Source organism: Typopeltis vanoorti, chromosome 24, assembly GCF_054136105.1.
Source record: "Typopeltis vanoorti isolate ZY-2024b chromosome 24, IOZ_Tvanoo_1.0, whole genome shotgun sequence".
In the NCBI taxonomy this organism is placed as follows: domain Eukaryota; kingdom Metazoa; phylum Arthropoda; class Arachnida; order Uropygi; family Thelyphonidae; genus Typopeltis; species Typopeltis vanoorti.
In genome coordinates this window covers 64,078,615-64,105,076 of record NC_143572.1, presented here as the reverse complement: position 1 = coordinate 64,105,076, position 26,462 = coordinate 64,078,615, and the positions used below count along the sequence as shown (strand labels likewise).

Genomic DNA, 26,462 nt, shown 5'->3' with positions numbered 1-26,462 from the left:
AGGAAAATTGTAGATAGGAAGTTAGTAATGATGTAAATTTTTCATGTAGTACTATCATATCCTGTACACCCCTTGAGGGTACATGGCAGGAATTTGATGATGATGATGATAATAAACTCAGTTCTTTTTTTCATCATCATCATCATCAAATTCCTGACTTGTATCCTCAAGGGGTGTACAGGATATGATAGTAATACATGAAAAATTTACATCATTACTAACTTCCTATCTACAATTTTCCTCCAAATCAGTCTGTTACTTGTCAAGACTCCAACATTATCAGATCTTACATTTCTATCGTCTAAGGCACTTTGTACCGTATCAATCCACCTATATCTTGGTCGTTTTTCTGCCAGCCTCGCAGAGAACACTTGTTTTGCTAATCTTTCCTCGCCCATTCTGTTTAACTGACCATACCACCTGAGATTAGCTCTGCTAACGCATTCCTGGATGCTGACAATATCAAGTTCTTTCCTAATATCCTCGTTTTTAATATGATATTGCCATTGATGCCATCTGTTCATGCCTCTAATCTTTCTCGGGACTCTCAGATCCATAAGTTAAAACTGGTTAAAAATAATTATACAGCTAATTTAGTGTTCCGACTGATTTCTCTCTTATTCCATATGAATTTATTCAATTGACTTCCTATCATACCAGCTTTGTTGATTCTTGTCTAATTCTATATTTAATTTACCATCTTCACTAGACATCGTGCCTAAGTAGCTGAAATGTTTTACTTGTTCCACAGGTTCTCCGTTCACAACACAGTTGACATTTTCAGTGATTCTGCCTATTTTCATTGTCTTTGTCTTTTTATTGTTGACCTTCATACCATATCTATTACAACAGTTATTCAATTTAGTCAGTGAATCTTGCAGACTAGTAGCGGATTTATTTAGAAGTATAACATCGTCCGCATAAAGCAAAGAGCTGACATTAACATCTCCAATTTTGATATCATGTTTAATACCACTTTCCTTCATAATGTGATCCATATAGATAATGAATAACAGAGGGATAATGTATATCCTTGTCTCACACCAGATTTAACATTAAACCATTTTCCTTCAATTCTAACTGCTGACCTACAACTCAAATAAAGACTAAGTATTGCTTGATATAATGCCCCATATAACTGTAGTGTATTGAATAGCTTCTCTCTTGGCACCTTGTCGTATGCCTTTTCCAGATCGACAAAACTTAAATACAGATCTTTGTTATGTTCCCATGCTTTCTCAACTATTTTTTCTAAAGTGAAGATCTGATCCTGACAGCCCCTATTTGGCCTGAATCCAGCTTGTTCTTCACCAAGCTTTTCTTCCACAATTCTTCTCAACCGTTTCTCAAGTATACTGGCATAAATCTTGCCCAGAACACTCAGTAGGGAAATACCTCTGTAATTTTCACATTCAGTTTTATTTCCCTTTTTATATATGGGTACTATTAGAGCTCTACTCCAATCATCAGGAATTCGTCCCTCTGTACTATGCAGTGCAGCCACTGTAAGACTTTTATACCACCATACTTCAGCATTTCTGGTTGAATATTATCTACTCCTGCTGCCTTTCCACATTTCAAGCCATTGATGGCTTTTTCTACTTCAAGGATGGATATGTATTCCTGACTGCATGCCTGGTCAGTGTTTTTTTTTTACCACTGTGCTGTCATCACTGCTTATTTCATTTAGCAGTTTTTCAAAGTAATTACTCCATACTTCAAGGATATCTTTTTGTCCCCTTTTCATGTCACCTTTATCATCTGTAATTCTTTTTACAGCACTCTTTCCACCATTTCTAAGCTTCTTCAACAATCTCTAGAATATTTTGCCACCTTCTTGATATTTATTTTCTTTGTTCTTGCCAAAGTACTCCCATGACTTTTGCTTAGCTAGTTTTACACAGTGTTTCATTTTCTTACATTTGTCTCTGTATTCTCTAAGAACACAAGCTGACTTATTTGCAAGGAACTTTTGATATGCTTTCTTCTTTTCCTTCACTGCCTCTCTAGCTGAATCAATCAGGGTTTTCTTCAAGGCCTGCCACTGAATCTCCAAGGTTTGGTTCCTGTTCTCAAACTCTTTCATTTTTTCTTCAATAATCTTTGTGTATTTTAGTCTATAGTTCACATCTGAGAGCTGCTCAACTTTTATTCACTTTAAAACTTTCTTACATGTTATTCTTTTCAATATGAAATTCAATTTTATCCTGCTCAAGACTAAATAGTGATCGCTTCCAATTTCAAATCCTCTGTACACTCTGGTGTCCTGCACCAGGGGGAAAACATCACTATCAATAATAACATAGTCAGTGTGACTTTTCTTGTACCTTGCCTCTTTTTAGATGTTATTACTAACACCTAATTTAAATGTTATTACTAACACCTAATTTAAATGTTATTACTAACACCTAATTTTAGGTGTTAGTAATAACATTTTTATGTTATTACTAACACCATTTTTATGGTGTTAGTAATAACCAGTCCATGTCCTGAGCAAAAATCCTACATGTATTTGCCATTATTATTAGCTTTGCTCTTTTCTCCAAATTTTCCCAAAATATTTTTGTATGTCTGACAATCATTTCCTGCTTTGCTATTTAGATCCCCAACAAGGACCAACTTTTCCTTTTTCATTGTATCAGTTGCTTTTTCTAAAGCATCAAAAAATTTCTCCACTTCTACCTTAGTAGAACCTTCTGTGGGATAGGCACAAATAAGTCTCATTGTCCAGTTCCCCATTCTCATATTTGCCCACATTACTCTACTTGAGACTGCCTGCCATTCAAGAAGATTAGCCTCGTATTTTGTGTTGAATACTGTGGCTACTCCTTTTCCTTGATTGTCATTGTCTGAATATAATATTTTGTATTTATTGCTTAGAAAGATCTCACCAGTTTTTTGTCTTTTTTTTTTTCAGTAACCCCTGTTATGTCAATCTGGTACTTATCTAATTCCTCAGCTAGCTCCATTTCTTTGCCATTCAGGCTTCTTATGTTGATAGTACCGATCTTTAACTCTGGTGATGTTGAGTTGGGGTTTGTTTTCAGATTTGTTCCAGTAGCTGACTTTTTGCTGTTCGCCCTTTGTCCCTGGCGAAAACAAAGGGGATCTTGTGTAACCGGACGATGTTCCAGCTGGCATGAAATTTTGTCATGTTGTACCCTCATTTTATATTTTGGTTTAACCAGGAAGTATACAATTTGTTCGGCTAATTCCCAAATTGCCAGCTCATCCTTGTTCGTTCAGAATCCAGGTAGATACTCAACAGGGTTCACCAAGAAGGTGAGGATTGGACATTAAGTCAGAAGCTCTGGTCGGTTCTCTGCATTCCTTTAAAGGCTATGTGCAGGTTGCCTCTCAGTTATACAGATTTGACCCTTAAGAACTGAGTTTAGTATATCCCATTTTGATATTAGGTCTACTTCTACTCTGCTTCATAATGTTGTCCACATAGATGATAAATAACAATTATGATGGAATGCAGCAGCTTGCCTTGTCTTTTGTTAGATTTTATATCTTGTCTTCTAGTGGATCCTTTAATTCTCACTAATAACATAAGTGTATGATGTATATTCCTATTTACACCATATAATTGTAGAGTTTTGAACAGCAATTTACTTACACTTTATCATATTCTTTTTCCAAAATTTACTATACAGATCCTTGTTATCTTGCCATGATTTTTCAACCTTTTGTCACAAAGTAAAAATCCATTGCTCACCAATCCAGCACTTGTCAGAAATGGATTTTTTTTTGCATGCTGTTCTTCCACAATTTTTCTTAGCCACTTTTCTAGTATGCTTGGATATGTCTGGAATAATCAGTAGAGAATTTCCTCTATATTTCTTACATTCAGTAATACTTTCCTTTCTTTTTCATTGACACAATAATCTGTAATTTGAATATCTGACTAGACATTCTGTATTTTGTCTAGTCTAGCAATTGTAAAATTTTCTATTCATATTTGAGCATGTCTTGTCGAATATCAACTATGGTTACCCCTCTGCATTTCAGACTTTAAATAACGTTTCTCTTTCCAGTATTGAAATGTACAAATTTTCTTGGATACTTTACTATCTTATTTGGCAGTTTTTTAATATAGATCCCATTCAGAAAAAGTTCTAAACCTAGGTACATTAGTATTAGTACAGTGAGTGTGTTAGAAGTTAGATAATTCAGAAACTCTACTCCCATAGATCAAACATGCTACTTCAGGCTTTCAGTTAGCACAGTGCTTGTCTGACAATTTATTGCAATTTATATATCATCTAAAGACATTCACAAATATTCATGAACATAGTGGGATTTGAACCACAGGCTGTTGATTAGAGAGTTGGGTTTACTACAGGCCACATTAACATAATTGAAATAACTTCCCATTCAAGAAGTTTGTTTAGTGTTTAATTCCACTGCCTTTTTCTATCCTTCTGATCATCATTGTGTGACTAAATCATCTTGTACTTAATATTTAAGATTTTACTTATTTTAACCCTATTTCTGCAGTTTCCATTCTTACTTCCTACACTGATAGTTATTTTCATTTTTTCAAGGTTGTTTCAGTAGCTGACTTTTCATTGTTTATCCTGTCTCCCAGATGTAAACAGCCAGAGCCTTTGTTTAACTGACTCTTTTTTTTTTTTTTAACTATCTTCAGTCAGTATGGCATTTACTTACGTTGTACTACCATCATAATATATGCACTATAGGATAACAACTTTCATGGGTGGGATTCATATAAAAAATAATAATAATGCCTGTTTGGTTTAATAATATTGAATGCAGTTTGGTTGGCTTTCTCAAATTGCCTTTATCATTCATTGTTCAGTGGACACTTACAGACATAGTGAGGATTGGACATTTAGTCAGAAATCCCAGTTGGTTCTTCACATTCCTTGCAGGCTGTGTGATAACCCTCCCCTTCCAGTTAACTAGCCTCAAAGTTTTGAAATGTAAAAATTGTTTTCCTGTTTATTATGTAAAATACTGGTATCTGATTATTTCCCCCTCCTTTTTTAATAGCCCTTTTTACTTTTTTCTTGTATTATTTGATCTTGGAAAAATGTATGTCTAGAGGATGAATACAAGTACTTTGTTTTTTACAAAGCCAACACTTTCATACTAAATGGTTTTAAATCTTCATGCTTGGATTTGATCACCTTTCAGAAATTCTTTAAACAATAGTTCATGCACTCTATTAAACAATAATTCATGTTGATAATAGTCCAAAAATGAACTCCAAGTTTTATGAGTAAATCATAACTCAAAGTTTTGTTTTCTTCTGGATTAGATAATTTAAGAATTTGTAATTATCAGGAGGATTGTCGTACAGATCCATATAGACTAATCTCTCGTAACTATGCGCAAGACATGTACGGGGACATTTGGGGTCTCCAGTAACCTTGAAAAAAAAGTTCCGGGGCAATGAGAGATATAAGGCTTGGAGTTTTGTTAAGAAGGGATTCCTATTTTTCATCCTGAGGCAGTTTTCCAGTGCGAAGCCATGGATAATCTGTAGGTCAATCTAAGGAGAAATCTTGCCGTGTGAATCCAAGCCTTGCCGCTCCATTTGAGTACGTGCATGCCCACCGTCATACATAGTTTCCTCGCCAGTCAAATTCCAGATGTCGGAAGAACCTATCCAGTATCCCACTAGCTGAAGCAACTCCTCATCGGTGCCCTGAGACTCTTGTAAAGGAAGGGAAAGAAGTAAAAACCCGGAACGGAGAAGAGACCCCTGAAGCACCGGAAGAAAATAACAAACAAGGAGGGAAGACATATGCAGGACAATCGGAGACCCACGTGAGTCTGTAATGTTCATTTTCTTTTTGTGTGTGATTTTATCACACACATAAAAAAATGAACATGAATATGAATCAGCTCTGCAGTTCAATCAGAACTGCTGAACTGATTAGTATAAAATAAGTAGCAATTTTTCTTATGTGCGTGAGTCACCCATAGATCTGTGCTAAACCATAAACAAGCCAAACGTGAGTGTAGTAAATTTCCTTAAGATGAAATTGGGTTAATTTGAAATTCTTTTAATCTTTGTATGTGCTGAATTAATTTCTTGTTGAATTGTTTAACTTAGAAGGGATGAAAGTATGTCAGTATAATTGCAAATCACTTAACTTAACTAAGTCTTTAAAGTTAAGAGTGAGAGCTAAGGAGTTATATGATGTGTGTTTGGTGCATGCTAGAAGATTAATTACAGTTGCTATGCGCACCTAAATAGTTCTTTGCTATGTGTGAAGAATTTTTAGTAATTGTGAAGTGGAATGTACTAAATTCAGTTTAACTGAGAAAATATTTATGAAAGTCCCTTGAATCGTGCTTGAATCCTTATTTAAGAATAAGGATTTCTTTTGTGAATGAAGATTTAATTACTTGCACTGTATATAATTCTTTGACCTGTTATTAAATGTTGATTGTTTTTTTATACAATGTTTCTGGCTCAGTTTAATCTTTTGCAATGCACTGATCTTAAATAAAATTGGACCTGTAAGGTGGGAAACCAAAGTTATTAACGATTTAAGAAGCTTAATAGAAAAATTTTGGCCATGACTGCAAACTGTGGCTAAATTATGATATGAGTAAATTCTTTGTTCAGCGAGGGTATTAATGCCATTGTGTCATAAGGGGAACCACCATAAAATATTACAGTACTGTCCATACACATCTCCACTGTAGTTCTCCTTTCAGAAGACACTTCTCTTTTAATCTTGATTGTCTTTGTTTCTCAAAAGTAATTGTGGAGTTATTCAAAAATTAATGGCTGTCCAATATTAAGTTTTGTTCTAAACTTCTGAAATCAGTTTATAACACATTTATAAAAATAGACTCATTATGTAATGCTTTGACAGAATAGCAGCCCCCCCCACCCCCACAAAAATATAGATATATATACCAGACTTTCTCTTTTTTAGTTTTTGTTTGAAAATGAGTATTTCTCAATAAACATAAGCTTGATTTCATAACTAAGCCTCAAATCAGGATCACACTTCATAAGCTCTGGTTTGGATTGTAAAATCTATATACCAGTTTAAGCCTTGGATGGATTCAGCATTCAGCTTGAAAATCTACTAGTTTTGATTTAGACCCTAAAATATATATATATCATACTAGGGGGGCTACTTCCCCCTTTTCCTCCCCCCCCCCCCCCCCCCCCCCCCCCCCCGAGTTCCGGGCTGGTAGGCCGGTTCTCCTTGAATTCTAATGACTCGAATTTTGAAGACTTGACACTCAGGGTAGCCCCTGAGTTTCAAAACATGACATAAAAAGGCTTATTATTTTATATATCATAGTCCATACAGGACTATAATTTGCGGGAACCTCCTTCTGGCTGTATGTTGCACACACTTAACTTAGAACATTTGAAATTGGAATCTGTTTATAACTATGCATTTATTTGTAGATAACTGTGCATATATTTATTTAATTATTTTATTGCTATAGCATTTCCCAAAGCTAGTCAAAATAATTCCAAAACAGGATTCTGGAATATTGGAAAAAAGAAAAGATTGATTGTTGGGGGTGTATTTGTTGCAAAATCAAAGTTTGATACCCATGTCCAAAAGGTATGCACATTTTCTCCCTCTTTATTTCTCTCCTTAATTTTAATATATTTACTTTATGTTTCAGTTATGAAATCAATCAGATAAAATTTCATTAATTCATAATAATTCTTCACTGTATGAACAACACCAAGAGAGAAAATATTAAATTAATTTATTGATCTTACTTATATAATATTTAATTTACTTAATATTTTGCTAGATTTTTAACCAGCATCTTCAGAGCACAAATTATCACTGTGACAAGCACTCAAGAACTACACTAAATCATTAGAAACAATTCAATTTGTAATCGACACATAACTAATGACATAACACGGCACCCTCTATGGGCTGGATAACAGTAAAGTTAATTTGGAGAAGTCAAACTATCTTGTGTCAGAATGTGATCTCAGACATTCTTCTTTTTCTTCTGCAGCTTTTCCCACTTAAGTAGGGTCGCTGTTTGTGGTGAGTCTCTTCCAAAACTTACTGTCTTGGGCTCTAGCTACATCTAAGTTCTTCATCCTCAAGTCCTCCTCCACCATCTCCCTCCATCTCTTCTTTGGCCATCCGTGCTTCCTCCTCCCTGCACATCCATCTGCATGACCTTTCTTCCTACATACTCTTCCTCCCTTCTCATCACATGACCAAACCATCTCAATCTTTATCTGTATCTTGCCTCCTGTATCTTTGCTCCTAAGTTCGTAACTTTCACCGTTTCCCTTACATAGTCATTTCTCAGATAATCCTTTCTGGTCACACCGCACATCCACCTAAGCATTCTCATCTCCGCTACCTCCATCCTGCTGATGTTATTTTTCCTCAGGGCCACAGTTTCCATAGCATATGTCATAGCTGGTCTCACTACTGTCCTGTAGATTTTGCCTTTTAGATTGATTGGCACCCTCTTATCGCATAGCACTCCAGCCATCTCTCTTCAGTTCCTCCATCCTGCTTGTATCCTGCATCCCACTTCCTTCTCAGCCTCACCATCATCTTTCATTGTTGAACCTAAGTATCTAAAGTCACTGACTTTCCTGATGACATTTCCTTCCAGCTCCAGATCTGTCTCCTGGCTGCCATCCACTTTGCAACACATATACTCGGTCTTACTTCTGCTCAGTCTCATACCTCTCTCTTCCAGTACTTTCCTCCAACTGTCCAGTTTGGCTGCCACTTCTTCTCTTGATTCTGCACACAGCACAATGTCATCTGCATACAACATAGTCCAAGGCACGTCTTCTCTCACTTCCTCTGTCACCACCTCCATCACAATATTAAACAGGAACGGACTTAATGCTGACCCTTGATGCAAGCCAACTGTCACTGTAAAACTTTCTGTCTCTCCCAGGCAGGTTTGAACTCTTGTCTTCACATTTCTGTACATCTCCTGCACCAACCTAATATATTTCTCTGGTACCTTCTTCTCCCTAAGACACCTCCAGACTTGCCTTGGCACTCTATCATGCGCTTTCTCCAGATCAATAAATACCAGATGTAGCTCCCATTGCTTCTCTCGAAACTTTTCCATCATCTGTCGTCGATCGACCAGGCATGAAGCCAAATTGCTCCTTTGCAATCTTCACCTCCTTCCTCAGTCTTCCATCAAGAACCCTCTTCTAGGATTTTCATTGTGTGGGACATCAACTTTATTCCTCTGTAATTCTTAGAGTCTTGTGCATCCCCTTTACTCTTGTAGATGGGGACAAAAGTACTTTCCCTCCATTCCTCGGATCTCAGACATTCAAACTCATTTTTCTACCTCATGTATGCCAATTGCAAAAAAAGACTGTAAAGTGATGAACATCCCTAACACCTTATCTTCCACCTTTCGGGGATTGTTGACAGATGTTCCTTGCTCCAACTGTACCATGTGCTGATTAGATCAAAACTTGATTATGAGTTCCAAGTCTATGCTTCTGATGGAGAGAGTACATACACTATAATGATTAGACCCTATCCATCACGCCAATGAGAATTGTAACTGTAGCATTTTGAACTGCATGAATTCTTAGTCTATACATTGAGGCAATTGAACCACTCCTGTTACTTTGACATTAACAACGCTACCAAAATAAAATTCCTCCCAGACCATCCCATGTGGCAAACTAGTTTTGTCCACGGTGAGAGAATCTGTACAGCACACATCAGCCCATCATAGGATCCTTTGGTTTGTGAACAAAAAAAACTTTTAGAAGGTGTATAGATATTGGGATAGGCATATATTGCATCGATGTCATCAAATACGTTACTGCCACAGCATTCATATATATATATATATATATATATATATATTACTATGCATCTTTTCTATCTACAGACTACCCAAACATTCCATTCTTCCTGTTGTCTTCTAGAGTTTGTTCAAGCACATGAATGAAATACTCTGATTTTTGTTCCTGTTTACACAGATGGCTCAAAATCAGAGGTTCTAGTGGCATCTTCTGCTGTCTTTCCAGACTACATAATATCTCCTCAGATCCCACTAAAACAACACCTTTACTACTGAGCTGTATGTTATACAGTTTGCCTTAAACCATATAAAATTGCAGTGTACCAAATGTTCATTATATATACAGATTTTAAAAAAAATTTTTTTTTTATTAATATGTTGGGCCCATACACAGGAGGTTGATTGGTCAGCCTATAGTACATTAATACTGTGTATGGGTGGTGGGTTGGGAAAGGAGGAATTTGTTTACATTTGATTTGAATGACTTTAAATTGTATTCGTTTGGAAACACAGCAGGTGAGAGACTGTTCCACAGTGCAGCAGTTGCAGGGATGAAGGAAGAGGAAAAGAAATTTGTTCTGTTTGTTTCTAGGTGTACTGTGAAGGGGTGTTGTGCAGCAGCTGCACGTGTTCCAATGAGCTTAGTACTGAGTGGGGGGAATTATTGATGTTATTTCGGATGAGCATTTCCCATGGAAATATTTGTAGAATATACTTATTGCAGAGACCAAACATCTGTGTGAAAGTGGGGGGAGAGAGTTGGTAAGGGATGGATCATTGATAAGTCTAATTGCCCTCCTCTGTATTGAGCCGGGCATATTAAGAGAGCTTTGAGGGGCCCCACCCCATATGTGGGAGCAGTATTCAATAGTTGGGCAGATTTGTGACTTGTATAATGTTAGTAGCTGTTCGGGGGTGAAATAACGTCTTGAGCAGAAGAGAAATCCTAGTTTTTTTTGAGGCTGAGGATGCAATGTTTGAGATGTGTTTGTGCCAGGAGAGGTTTGATGTGAGGGTGATTCCAAGAAGTGAGATCTCAGCCTGTCTGGAAATTTGGGTATTGTAGAAAAGGATACTGGGAAAAAGTTGTTCTTTTTTATGGGAAATAGTACAAAACTGGGTTTTGCTGGCATTGAAATTTATGAGATTATCCGAATCCCATTGTAGGATGGCTTGGAGATCGGAGTTGAGGTTGGTGGTGGTTGATGTTCTGTAGGACGAGGTGAGTTATGTAGGGTAAGGCTTATCGAATGCAAGCGAGGAGTGTAGTGTGCTGTCATCTGAAAAACTGTGTGTTGGGTTAGAGGTCAATTGCAGTAGGTCGTTGATGTACAGCAGGAACAGGGTTGGTGAGAGGACAGAACCTTGTGGGACCCAACATTAATTGAGTGGTGTGAAGATAGGGAGCCATCCATCATCACACACAGTGTGCATCCAGACAGAAAACTGGCATTCCACCTACAGAAGTCCTGGGTCAGACCGAATGATGGTAGTTTGCCTAGTAGACCTTTGTGCCAGACCCAGTCAAAGGCTTTGGAGATATCTAGTGCAACCACTTGAGATTTGCCAAACCTCTCCATAGCATTTGTCCAGAGATGGGTGACATATGTGAGTAGATCTCCTGTTGATCGGCAGTGGTGGAATCCATACTGGCAGTCATTTATTTGGTGAGTGTCTTCAAGATAGTGTAGGAGGTGAGAATTGATGATTTTTTCATTACCTTTGAAATGAGGTAATGAAAAAATGAGGTAAGCAAGATAGGGCGGTAATTGGATGGCAGTGACTTGTCACCCTTCTTGGGAATGGGCTGAATATAGACCAATTTCCAGTGGAGTAGGAGAGTATATGTAGGTCACATAGGATATGGGTCAATTCTGGAGCACAGTTTTTCAGAACAATTGGGGGAAAGCCATCAGGGTCAGGAGACTTTTTTGTGTCTAATTGGGACAGTATTTTTCTAATTTCATCCTGGCAAAAGAATATAGGGGGCATTGTATGTTGGGTGTCTGGAATGGTTGGGGGACATTTACCATTGTCAATTATGCATGCATTTGAAGCAAAGTATGAGGCCAGAAGATTGGCTTTTTCTGTGAGTGATGAGGCAGTAGAGCCATCAGGGTGTGATAGAGGTGGGAATAGTGTTGGACAGAAGTTACAGCCAATTGCTTTGGCAAGAGACCAAAAGGCTGCTGTTTGGACAGGCTGCTAGTTTCCTGCTCTTTCGAACTCTGTTTTGGAAGCATTGATTGTTTTTTTGCATCTATTATAGGCTTCGGTGTAAGCTTTGAAGGAGGATGAGGTTCTTGATTTCAGCCAGTTGTGGTATGTCTGGTGTTTCATCTCTACAGCCTTGGCACATCTTTTGGAGAACCAGGGTTTCGTTAGGGAATGGCAGTTCAGAGTGTTGTGTGGAATGTACGTATTCATGCCGGTGAGGATTACTTTGGTAATAAGCTCGGTGCAGTTTGGGTTGGAAGGCCGGAAACAATAGTTCAACCACGGAATTCGGCATAGAAGTTGCGGAGGCTGTCCCACTTGGCACTGTTATAGTACCAAACTACTCTTGTATGGGAGTGTCTGTGTAAACGTTGTTGCATGGGGGAGGAGATGAGCACTAGGTTATGGTCAGAATTGCCCAGGGGGCTCACTGCTTTCACTGTGGAGGGGTCATTGGTGAGGAGATCTAGGGTGTTTGGGGAGTGGTTTGGGTTATCTGGTATTCTGGTTGGCATCTGGACAAGTTGTGTAAGGTCGTTGGTGATGGCAAATGTTTCTGCATCTCTGCCTGCAAGATTTGTACAACTGGAGGAGGAAAGCCAGCTAATGTTGTGGACGTTAAAATCTCCTACAAGGATGATTTCGCTGTTGGGAAAGTGGGATTGGAGAAAGTCAACTTTCAGGGAGAGGAAATTAAAGAGCTCAGGGTGGTTGGTTGCATTGGGGGGAGCGATAGAGGCAGCAGATAAATTGAACTGAGTGGGGAAGGGATATTTTCAACCAAAGAAGGTCAAAGTTGATTCTAAGTTAGATGCTCTCTCTGGCAAGGTATGTCTGAGTGGATGTGCGCACAGACACCACCCTTGGGGCAAAAGTTGTTGAAGAGTGAGTAATTTGGGAGGTTAAGAAAAGTGGTGCTGGGGGGGGTGAAATTTGGGTTTCTGCCAGGAAGAGTAGGTGGGGTTTGGTAGACTGTAGGTGGTAGTGGACACTATTCAGGTTGGAGTTTAGGCCACGGATGTTGGTGAAGTGGATGTGTAGGGTTTTGTGGGACATTTGTTGGACTGCATGAGTCTTGCACATTTCCTATGCGATGCCTGCCTGCTGGTCTCCATGGTGGCTGCTAGTGGCATCACTTGGTTTTTTCACCAGTTTATCTTGTCTGTAGTTGATACAGATTCACTGAGCTCGCAATAAAAAGTCTAGTGCAGCAGAAACATCCCAGACTCTCTCATACCTAACATGTCCTCTTTCAGTTATGGATGCTACATCTGGACATGCACTTGTGTTGGATCTCAAGCTTTGTTGGAATTAAGAAAAATGAAGTTATTAAACTGCAGTTAAATCATCTTGTTTCTCAAGCTTCCATCATATGCTTGTATCCAACACTGATTACAGGGAGATCACTAGACAAACTTTTATCCCAGTGGGCATCATGGAATAGATATCAACAACAAGTGCTATCAAATTAAGTCTGAAATTAAATTGTGGCTATCTAATCTATTCAGGGACCATAAAGAGGAAATTGTTCTTGCTCATCTCTACATAGGTCATTGTTATCTTACACACACCTTCCTATTGAAGGGTGATGACTTGCCTATATGTGAGTTTTGTGGTACTAGACTACCATCGTCATTCGCATTTTAATTGACTGCCCTTATTTTTAGGGAGCACGTTCACTATTTTAGTTGTATTCATACCACTTTATGTAGATTGCATACTTATAGATATGTTACTTTTTATTCATACAATATACTTTTTGTATATAAGTTTTTAATATCTGGTTGTTTTTATGAACTTTCTTACACTTGTTTTTTATACACTCATCTATACCTGTTTATATTGTTACTTTATTTATTAAGTTATTATTACTTTGTAAATCACCAAGCCATAATATATGGCTTGTGGTTTAAATTACTAAGAATGTACTAGAATGTCATTAATTCTTTCCGATATGAACAACACAACTGTCATTACTTGAAGCACCCTTCACTTCCATTTCCTTCAAACACCCTTCACCTCCACTTTCAGTATATTGCTATCATCATCATCAAATTCCTGCCATGTACCCTCAAGGGGTGTACAGGATATGATAGTACTACATGAAAAATTTACATCTACTAACTTCCTACCTACAATTTTCCTCCAAAACAGTCTGTTACTCATCAAGAATCCAATATTATCAGATCTTATATTTCTATTGTCTAAGGCACTTTGTTCAGTATCAATCCACCTATATCTTGGTCTTCCTCTGGGTCGTTTTCTTGCCAACCTGGCAAAGAACACTTGTTTTGCTAATCTTTCCTCGCCCATTCTATTTAAGTGACCATACCACGTGAGATTAGCTCTGCTAACGCATTCCTAGATACTGACAATGTCAAGTTCTTTCCTAATATCCTCGTTTTAAATATGATATTGTCATTGATGCCATCTGTTCATGCTTGTAATCTTTCTCAGGACTCTCATATCTGCGGTCTCTAGTCTTTGGTCAAGTGTTTTTTACTTCTCACTCAGCTCTCAGATCCATAAGTAATAACTGGTTTGAACACTGTCTTGTATACAGCTAATTTAGTATTCCGACTAATTTCTCTCTTATTCCATATGAATTTGTTCAATTGACTTCCTACCATACCAGCTTTGTTGATTCTGTTGTCTATTTCCATATTTAATTTACCATCTTCACTAAAAATCGTGCCTAAGGAGCTGAAATGTTTTACTTGTTCCACAAGTTCTCCGGACACAACGCAGTTGACATTTTCAACGATTGTGCTTATTTTCATTGTCTTTGTCTTTGATTGCTGACCTTCATACCATATGTATTACAACAGTTATTCAATTTAGTCAGGGAATCTTGCAGACTTGTAGTGGATTTATTTAGAAGTATAACATCATCCGTAAAGCAAAGAGCTGACATTAACATCTCCAATTTTGATATCATGTTTAATACCACTTTCCTTCATGATGTTATACACACAGATAATGAATAACAGGGAAGATAATGTACATCCTTGTCTCACACCAGATTTAACATTAAACCACCTTCCTATACTTCCTTCAGTTCTAACTGCTGACTTACAACTCAAATAAAGACTAAATATTGCTTGATATAATTTCCCATCGACACCATATAACTGTAGCGTTTTGAATAGCTTCTCTCTTGGCACCTTGTCATATGCCTTTTCTAGATCTACAAAACTTAAATATAGATCTTTGTTATATTCCCATGATTTCTCCACTATTTTTCGTAAAGTGAAGATCTGATCCTAACAGCCTCTCTTTGGCCTGAATCCAGCTTGTTCTTCACTAAGCTTTTCTTCCACAATTCTTCTCAACCTTTTCTCAAGTATACTTGCATAAATCTTAGAAGGAGCACTCAGTAGGTAAATGCCTATGTAATTCTCACATTCAGTTTTATTTCCCTTTTTATATATGGGTACTATGAGAGCTCTACTCCAATCATCGGGAATTCGTCCCTCTGTCCAGGTTTTCAGAACTATGCAATGCAGCCACTGTAAAACTTTTATACCACCATACTTCACTATTTCTGGTCAAATATCATCTGCTCCTGCTGCCTTTCCACATTTCAAGCCTTTGATGGCTTTTTCTACTTCAAGTATGGATAAGTATTCCTCACTAAGTGAGGAATACATATCCATACTTGAAGTAGAAAAGTGGCAAAATATTCTGGATGTTGTTGAGTGTTTTTTACCACTGTGCTATCACTGCTAGTTTCATTTAACAATTTTTCGAACTAATTACTCAATACTTCAAGGATATCTTTTTCTATTTTTCATGTCACCTTTATCATCTCTAATTCCTTTTACAGCACTCTTTCCTCATTTCTAAGCTTCTTCAACAACATCCAGAATATTTTGCCACCTTCTTGATATTTATTTTCTATGTTCTTGCCAAAGTTATCCCATGACTTTTATTTAGCTAATTTTACACAGTGTTTAGCTTTCTTACATTTATCTCTATATTCTCTAAGAGTGCAAGCTGACTTATTTGCCAGGAACTTTTAATATGCTTTCTTCTTTTCCTTCACTGCTTCTTTAACTTCCTGTGTCTACCATGGCGTTCTGGTTTTTCTATCCTTGCAGACAACTTCACCACATGCCTCTCTTGCTGAATCAATCAGTGTTTTCTTCAAGGCTTGCCACTGAATCTCCAAGGTTTAGTTGCTGTTCTCAAACTATTTCATTTTTTCTTCAATAATCTTTCTGTATTTTAGTCTACAGTTCACATCTGAGAGCTGCTTAACTTTTATTCGCTTTAAAACTTTCTTATATGTTATTCTTTTCAATATGAAATTCAATTTTATCCTGCTCAAGACTAAATAATGATCACTTCCAATTTCAAATTCTCTGTACCCTCTAGTGTCCTGCACCAGAGAGAAAACATCACTATCGACAATAACATAGTCAATGAGACTTTTCTTATTCCTAGTCTCTTCTCTTCATGTGAATTTATGCACATTTTTATGTTGGAACATGGTGTTAGTAATAACCAGTCCATGTCCTGAGCAGAAATCCAACAGGTATTTGCCATTATTATTAGCTTTGCTCTTTTCTCCAAATTTTCCCAAAATATTTTTGTATGTCTGACAATCATTTCTTACTCTACTATTTAGATCCCCCAACAAGGACCAACTTTTCCTTTTTCATTGTGTCAGTTGGTTTTTCTAAAGCATCAAAAAATTCCTCCACTTCTACCTTAGTAGAATCTTCTGTGGGAACATAGGCACAAATAAGTCTCATTGTCCAGTTCCCCATTCTGATATTTGACCACATCACTCTACTTGAAACTGCCTGCCATTCAAGAAGATTAGCCTCGTATTTAGTGTTGAATACTATGGCTACTCCTTCTTTTCCTTGATTGTTATTGCCTGAATATAACATTTTGTATTTATTGCTCAGAAAGATCTCACCAGTTTTTGTCTTTTTTGTTTCAGTCACCCCTATTATGTCGATCTGGTACTTATCTAATTCCTCAGCTAGCTCCATTTTTTTGCCATTCAGGCTTCTTACATTGATAGTACCAATCTTTAACCCTGGTGATGTTGAGTTAGGGTGTATTTTCAGATTAGTTGCTATAAATTATTGCTAATATATTTCTTTAATTTAATTTCTAGAAAATTGTGAAATGCTATGGGTTTTATGGCCTTAGCTTAATAGATATCACTGCTGCTTTTATGAAAATTTTCAAAAGTTCACTTAAAAGATTTATTTCTTTTTAATTTCTGTTAAGGAAACTAAACGAAGGAAGAAAATTGAGGCATCTACTGAAAATAATGAACCATTAGAAAAAAAATGTAAGCATTATCTGAATTCTATCTATTTACCATAAATTTCAGTTTTTGTCATATATTTTCTTTCAGATTTATACAAATTTATTGGGCTGGTGTGATTTAATTGTATTTTTGCATTAAGATTAACTTTATATTTTTAATTTTTTTTGTTTGTTTTCATAGGAGAAAAGAGAGAATTATGGGATGATAAAAATTAACAAAAATTACTGGATGATATAATTAAAGAAATTCTTTACATACAAAAAAGTGAACCTTAACTGGTTGCAAATTCATTCTCTCCCTAAATTTTTATGCCATTAACCGGTTTTTTTTCTTCATTCCATTCAAAACATCCGCCCAAATATCCACAAACCTTGGTATTTCAACAGGATATTCTAAGGTACCCCAAGATACGGGGGGGGGGGGCAAATCAGCATCAGTTTCGGCCTCCTGTAAAACTAACCTGCATCAAAATAAATTCATATTTAATCTTGAAAGTTCTTAAAGGTAAGTGGCATTTGTAACTTCTGTTCATTTGCTTTCACACACTCATCCAGATGGGTTTGGTTGTTTTAAATTATACCAGAGTATATAAGGCAGCATGGCCAGTTTATCATGTTTGTTAATTGTATGTTTTCTTCTAAGTATCTTTCATTCAGTGAAGTAGGCAAACTGGTCTACTTCACTGGATGAAAGAACTGAGTTTCTAGAAGGAAAAATGCTATCTCCTCCATACAAGACTGGCAAACTCACTTTCATTTGAAAAGCCCTTATAAATGTTCTTTGCATCCTGGAAAGGATTCCAAGTCTTTCCAACCAGAGAGCATATTGATTGCTGACTGACTCATTTAGATGATACTACTGGAATATCTAAAGACAAATATGACCATCTGGCATCATTATTTTGCTTCAACTGCTGTACAGATCATCAAGATAAATCACCTCCAACCATACTTGAAATAGTACCACATGCCACCCTTCTCCTTTCAATAGAAAGATATCAAAAGAATTCTGAATAATCTAAATAACAAAAAAAAAAAAAAAATCTTCTAGTTCTAATGATATTAATGATATTAGAACTCCTAGTTGTACTTAAAAGTATGCTATCATCTTTACACACTTTTACTCAGCAAGCTCATAATCAGCCCATTCCAAAAAACCAAAGATATAAGTTTGTTATCAAATTATCAATCCATTGCCTTTACCTCTCCTCCCTATAATAATACAGAAGGCCATTAATTATCAACTTTTCATCACTGGTAGGAAAATCCCAGGACAGATTCCTCCACTTTAAATCCACAGTATATCTTCTTACCAACATTAAACATGTGTGCCATGGAAGAGGTTGCAATGAAAAGGTTAAGTGCTGTTGCACTTAACCTTTTCATTGCAAACTCTTTCCTCCACTTCACATCTGCAGCAAATCGTCTTACTGACACTGCTTTTGAATATGTGTATCATTCAGGCCCCTTTCTCCTACACCTAAATGATTTCTCAATGACCTCAAACCCTAATCATAGTTTTGCTGGTGACAGTATATTCCATTCCACTTATTTGATAAATCTTGCAGTGCTCAAACATCACAAGCTTCAAAATCTTCTGTAACCAGTTCCTTAAACACCAATCTTCATACTATTCTTCAGTAGAATAGTTTGGTAACACTGAAGGTGACTTCAGTGTTACCAAAACACAGTCCCTGTTGTCCCCCCCCCAAAAAAAAGTTTTCCCCTTACCTTTAATAATATCGAGCTCTCTAGACAAGACTAGATCACTCCTCTTGATCTGAAACATTTACCTCTTTATCCTTTTGTGACATAAATGCATCACATAGTTTCTTTAGCTTCAATAAACTTGATTACCTTTTCTTCACCCATTCAGCCACTCTGTACAAATTCCAAATGTTCCAACCTTGGTTTGGGCATTTGCCTGTTCTCATATATGTGGTAATACACCAAAAAATCTAAAAATACTTGAATGCTATCCAGAAGAGGATAGTTTGGCTAATTGATGGTCCCTGTCTCACACTTTGCAGAGCATTGACTTTGTTAAGGGGGTGCTTAAGGGTCAAAGCTGTATAACTGAGAGGAGACCTCCACATAGCCTTTAAAGGAATGCGGAGAACCGACCAGGGCTTCTGACCTAATGTCCAATCCTCACCTTCTCGTGGTGCACCCTGTTGGGTATCTACTTTGATACTGAACGAACGAGGATGGGCTGGCAATTTGGGATTTAGCCGACCAAATTGTATTCTTATTGGTTAAACCAAAATAAAAAATGATGGTACAACATGACAAAATTTCATGCCGGCTGGGGCGTCGCCTGGTTAAACAAGGCCCCCGTTGTTTTCGCCAGGGAACCAGGGCGAACAGCGAAAAGTCAGCTACTGGAACAAATCTGAAAACAAACCCCAACTCAACATCACCAGAGTTAAAGATTGGTACTATCAACGTAAGAAGCCTGAATGGCAAAGAAATGGAGCTAGCCGAGGAATTAGATAAGTACCAGATCGACATAATAGGGGTGACTGAAACAAAAAAGACCAAAACTGGTGAGATCTTTCTGAGCAATAAATACAAAATGTTATATTCAGGCAATGACAATCAAGGAAAAGAAGGAGTAGCCATAGTATTCAACACAAAATACGAGGCTAATCTTCTTGAATGGCAGTCAGTCTCAAGTAGAGTAATGTGGGCAAATATGAGAATGGGGAACTGGACAATGAGACTTATTTGTGCCTATGGTCCCACAGAAGGTTCTACTAAGGTAGAAGTGGAGGAATTTTTTGAGGCTTTAGAAAAAGCAACTGACACAATGAAAAAGGAAAAGTTGGTCCTTGTTGGCGATCTAAATAGTAGAGTAGGAAATGATTGTGAGACATACAAAAATATTTTGGGAAAATTTGGAGAAAAGAGCAAAGCTAATAATAATGGCAAATATCTGTTGGATTTCTGCTCAGGACATGGACTGGTTATTACTAACACCATGTTCCAACATAAAAATGTGCACAAATTCACATGGAGAGAAGAGGCTAGGAATAAGAAAAGTCTCATTGACTATGTTATTGTTGACAGTGATGTTTTCTCCCTGGTGCAGGACACCAGAGTGTACAGAGGATTTGAAATTGGAAGTGATCACTATTTAGTCTTGAGCAGGATAAAATTGAATTTCATATTGAAAAGAATAACATGTAAGAAAGTTTTAAAGCGAATAAAAATTGAGCAGCTCTCAGATGTGAATTGTAGACTAAAATACAGAAATATTATTGAAAAGAAAATGAAAGAGTTTGAGAACAGGAATCAAACCTTGGAGATTCAGTGGCAAACTCTGAAGGAAACATTGATTGATTCTGCCAGAGAGGCATGTGGTGAGGTTGTGTGCAAAGATAAAAAAATCAGAACTCCCTGGTGGACACAGGAAGTTAAAGAGGCAGTGAAGGAAAAGAAGAAAGCATATCAAAAGTTCCTGGCAAATAAGTCAGCTTTTACTCTTACAGAATACAGAGACAAATGTAAGATAGCTAAACAGTGTGTAAAACTAGCTAAACAAAAGTCATGGGAGGACTTTGGCAAGAATATAGAAAATAAATATCAAGAAGGTGGCAAAATATTCTGGAGGTTGTTGAAGAAGCTTAGGAATGGAGGAAAGAGTGCTGTAAAAGGAATTAGAGATGATAAAGGTGAAATGAAAACAGGAGAAAAAGATATCCTTGAAGTATGGAGTAATTACTTTGAAAAACTGCTAAATGAAACAAGCAGTGATGACAGCACAGTGATAAAAAACACTGACCAGGCATGCAGTCAGGAATACATATCCATACTTGAAGTAGAAAAAGCCATCAAAGGCTTGAAATGTGGAAAGGCAGCAGGAATAGATGATATTCGACCAGAAATGCTGAAGTATGGTGGTATAAGAGTCTTACAGTGGGTGCACTGCATAGTTCAAAAAGCCTGGACAGAGGGACGAATTCCCGATGATTGGAGTAGAGCTCTCATAGTACCCATATATAAAAAGGGAAATAAAACCGAATGTGAGAATTACAGAGGTATTTCCCTACTGAGTGTTCCTGGCAAGATCTATGCAAGTATACTTGAGAAACGGTTGAGAAGAATTGTGGAAGAAAAGCTTGGTGAAGAACAAGCTGGATTCAGGGCAAATAGAGGCTGTCAGGATCAGATCTTCACTTTACGACAAATAGTCGAGAAAGCATGGGAATATAACAAAGATCTGTATTTAAGTTTTGTTGATTTGGAAAAGGCATATGACAAGGTGCCAAGAGAGAAGCTATTCAATACGCTGCAGTTATATGGTGTCAATGGGGCATTATATCAAGCAATACTTAGTCTTTATTTGAGTTGTGAGTCAGCAGTTAGAATTGAAGGAAGTACAGGAAGATGGTTTAATGTTAAATCTGGTGTGAGACAAGGATGTACATTATCCCCTCTGTTATTCATTATCTATATGGATCACATTATGAAGGAATGTGGTATTAAACCTGATATCAAAATTGGAGATGTTAATGTCAGCTCTTTGCTTTATGCGGATGATGTTATACTTCTAAATAAATCCGCTACAAGTCTGCAAGATTCTCTGACTAAATTGAATAGCTGTTGTAATAGATATGGTATGAAGGTCAGCAATAAAAAGACAAAGACAACGAAAATAGGCAGAATCATTGAAAATGTCAACTGTGTTGTGAATGGACAACCTGTGGAACAAGTAAAACATTTCAGCTACTTAGGCACAATTTTTACTGAAGATGGTAAACTAAATATAGAAATAGACAACAGAATCAGCAAAGCTGGTATCGTGGGAAATCAATTGAATAAATTCATATGGAATAAGAAAGAAATTAGTCGGAACACTAAATTAGCTGTATACAAGACTGTGTTCAAACCAATTTTAACTTATGGATCTGAGAGCTGGGTCAGAAGTAAAACACTTGACCAAAGACTAGAGACCGCAGATATGAGAGTCCTGAGAAAGATTAGAGGCGTGAACAGATGGCATCAATGGCAATATCATATTAAAAATGAGGATATTAGGAAAGAACTTGACATTGTCAGCATCCAGGAATGCGTTAGCAGAGCTAATCTCAGATGGTATGGTCACTTAAATAGAATGGGAGAGGAAAGATTAGCAAAACAAGTGTTCTCTGCCAGGTTGGCAGGAAAACGACCCAGAGGAAGACCAAGATATAGGTGGATTGATACGGTACAAGGTGCCTTAGACGTTAGAAATATAAGATCTGATAATGTTGGAGTCTTGACAAGTAACAGACTGATTTGGAGGAAAATTGTAGATAGGAAGTTAGTAATAATGTAATTTTTTCATGTAGTACTGTCATATCCTGTACACCCCTTGAGGGTACATGGCAGGAATTTGATGATGATGATGATGATGACTTTGTTAAGTGAATCTAGGTTTGCAGAGATTTGCCTTTTCTACATGTAATCTCTTAACTTATCATATATAACATGGTTGTTATATATGATAAGTTAAAGTTGGAAGTGATTTTCTTTACTTTATGCTGCGTATCACTTTCAACTTTATTGGAAGTGATGTGATTCACTACTATGCCGTGCATGTGGAGAATTTTTTTTTTATTATTATTATTACGGGTATCTCCATGGAGTCAGTAGACTCATCGCGGGAGACCCAAACTAGCAAAACAATATCTGTCATATCTCTTCTTGAATTCATTTACAGACGAAGAGCTCACAACTAAGTCAGGCAATGAATTCCACTCATTCACCACCCTCCAGGCAAAAAACCTTGTTCTGACACCTTTGTTAACCACACTCTTCTTTAATTTCCAGAGATGACCTCTTGTTCTTCCATCACTTTCACACAGCTGAAACATTTCCCCTGCATCAATCCTATAAAAACCTTTTAGTAATTTGAATGTTTCTATCATATCCCCTCTTCTTCGCCTATCAACCAATCTCTGCAATCCACAAGCTCTCAATCTATCAATGTAGGGAGCATTTTTTATATCACTCACCAACTTGGTCACTCTTCTCTGAACCCTCTCCACAGCCTCCTCATCTCCAAGGAATCCAGGTGACCAGACCTGAGCACAGTAATCCAAATGTGGAAGTATCAATGCTTTATAAAGGGGAATAATAACCTCTTTATCTCTGGATGTCAGTGTGTTCCTCAACAACCAAGTAATCCTATGTGCAATCTTGGACACCTTAGCAATGTGTCCTCTGAACTTCATCTCCCTATCTACCAATACCCCTAAGTCCCTAGCCTCATCAATCTCTTGGAGTACCTTTCCATCGATGTAGTACACAGCTGGTAATCTTTTAATCCCAAAATGCATGACTTTACACTTTTCCACATTGAACTGACATCCATTTTCTTTTGCCCATTTTACCAGCTTATTTAAATCCTCCTGCAAACTTTCAACATCAGCTTGATTTTTTATTGCACTACACAACTTTGCATCATCAGCAAACAACTGAATATCTCCCTTTAAGCCGTTTCCTATATCATTTATATACAAATTAAACAACATTGGCCCAAGCACAGAGCCCTGAGGCACACCACTGGTCACCTGCCTCATTCTGGACTCAGCTCCTCCATACACCACCTTATGGTATCTCTCCCTGAGCCATTCTCCTATCCATATCACCAATTTAATATCCATTCCCATCTGCTCCAATTTGCGTAACAGTGTTCTGTGGGGTATCCTGTCAAAAGCCTTAGCAAAATCCAGAAGTACCACTGTGTAGCCAGTTCCTTTGTCCAACTCAGATGTTATTCTATTATGAATAGTTAATAGATTGCTAAGGCAGGATCTACCTTTAACAAAACCATGTTGGCCTCTATAGAGTATCATATCCTGATCCACCCATTCTTGAATTTTGTCTTTAACCAACTTTTCCAATACTTTTACCACTACTCCTGAGATGGTGATTGGTCTGTAATTCAATACCGCAGTTTTAGAGCCACCCTTATGCAAAGGAACCACTTTGCCTAACTTCCACTCCCTAGGGACCATACCAGAGTTCAAACTTAAGTTAAATATCCAGGTGAGAGGGGTTGACAATTCATTTGCACATTCACACAACACCCGAGCTGATATTCCATCTAAGCCTACCGCAGTGTTTGCATTTAAGTTTTGCAATATATTTAATACCTCTGATTCTTTAGCTTCAATTCTCACATTAGGTATTGCTGTAGGTATAGAGATATCCTCACTTGGGTGATAGACTTTTGAAAAGTGATCACTCAGTAACTCGACTATTACATCTGATTTTGTCACCTCAATACCATCAGCACCCACTAAGGTTATCCTTCCGAAGTCATTCTTCCTCTTACTTGCCACATAGCGGAAGAACTCTTTGGGATTACCCTTGATCTCTTTGGCTAAGGTCTTCTCATAATCTGATTTAGCTTTTCTTACTATGCTGGTAACTTTCCTAGCTTGAGCCTTGTACTGCTCATGGGTGTCCTGATCGCCTTTCTCCTTGTAAATTCTCCATAACATTTTCTTTTTTTGCAGTTCAAGCTTGATACTACTGCTCATCCATCTAATGCCTGCCTTGTTTGACCTCCTAACCATGGGGACACAATCTGATATTGCTTTCCTCAGATACCCGCTGATTTTATCCCAAGCACTGCTAACATCTTTCCCTTGCAATATGTTCTGCCATGGGATGGCTGCAAGCTCACTCCGAAGCTTGTTATAATTGCCTAACCTGTAGTTCCGTACATACCCCTTCTTAATAGAAAAATCCACAGATTTTGCAACCTCCCAAGTCAATACCACATGATCGCTTTCACCAACTGGAGGTAACGAGGACACCTTACTTATGCATATAACCTCTGAACCAATAACCAGGTCCAACACTCTCACACCACGTGTCCCTTCAGTTACGTGCTGTTTCAAGTAATTATCTCGTAGAAGATGTATGAATTCCATTTCCTTTTTGCTACGTGATATTTCCTCCTTCCAATTGATATCACCGTAATTAAAATCCCCCATAATAATCACCAAGCCTTCACTCATTGCACTAAGTTGCTGATGCATGAATTCAATATCTCCCCCCGTACTCCCTGGCCTATAGCAGCATCCAACTGTATATTTGGTTGCGTTGGTCGCTATTTCGCACCAGACTGCCTCAAATGAACTCTTATTCACATGTCTATCATCATGATATACTACTTTCTTTGGCTGCAACACATCAGCTATCATCAACAGTACTCCTCCCCCTGTTCTATCTTCTCTATCCTCCCTGAAAATAGTGTACCCATCACATTCAATTCCAGTGACCACATCTTCTGCTGACAGCCAAGTTTCACTAATGCCTACAACTTTTGGTGAGATTTCACTGACTAATGCCAAAAATTCTTCTCTCTTATTTCGAATGCTTCTAGCATTGGTATACAAAAATTGCAGATTCCCTCTAGATCTTGTACCGGCTTTAGAACTGATATATAAGTCATTAACTACCGTAGTCCTATGCCGATTTTTATCCCCTCTCTTCTGCAATTTATTCAGCCTATAAGGATCAATAAATACACAATCAGTGCTAAAGTTTCTCTCTCTTACACTCAACCTTTTCAATATTAGTTTCCCTGCCCAATAACTTCAACCTGTTCAGAAAACAATAACTTCTTCAATCGCTTATGTCCTTCCATGTTAAGATGCAGTCCATCTCTAGCATACAACTGCCTTTTTCCTTCAAACACACTCTCCTGTCACACTTGCCAGAATACTTCTAGCATGATTATTAGCTGGTTGAGTGTTAAGCCTCACAAAGCTTTACTGTTATGTTTGGTCATTAGACTACCACAGTGGTCTGCAGAATAAGCGTTTTAAAGTTGTACCCTTGAAGAAGAAATACCAGATTTCTCCATCACCCATATTGCTAGAAAAATAGAGTAAAATCATGGTGGTCTGCTAGAGAAAATAGAGTAAAATAAACTAAATCTTTGTTTTGTAGTGTAAACATGATTTTTGTCTACTTTGTGTCCCATGAGTAAAATGGTGTTATTACATAGAACACAAACTCATTTATCACCAGTGGCATGGTATTTCCTCCGAGGGTTATGTCTACCACACCTCAACTCCTACCAGTGTTTGTTCATCCCTAGATAGGTTTAATGCCCTGGCTGGAGAATATATCCAAAGCTACAACTGTTGACTCTCACTGTAGCACTC

At 37.5% G+C, this 26,462-nt stretch overlaps 1 protein-coding gene across 2 annotated transcripts in view; it reads left to right on the top strand.

Moving 5' to 3' along the window:
* LOC150093314 (uncharacterized) overlaps positions 1–26,462 on the top strand; it is a 207,045-nt gene that overhangs the window by 61,790 nt on the left and 118,793 nt on the right. For both annotated transcript variants that reach the window (XM_090413488.1, XM_090413487.1), the window contains exons 7-8: positions 7,453–7,574; positions 17,251–17,314. In XM_090413488.1, the coding sequence (XP_090269614.1) occupies positions 7,453–7,574; positions 17,251–17,314 (186 nt within the window). The remainder of the gene's footprint in view (positions 1–7,452; positions 7,575–17,250; positions 17,315–26,462) is intronic.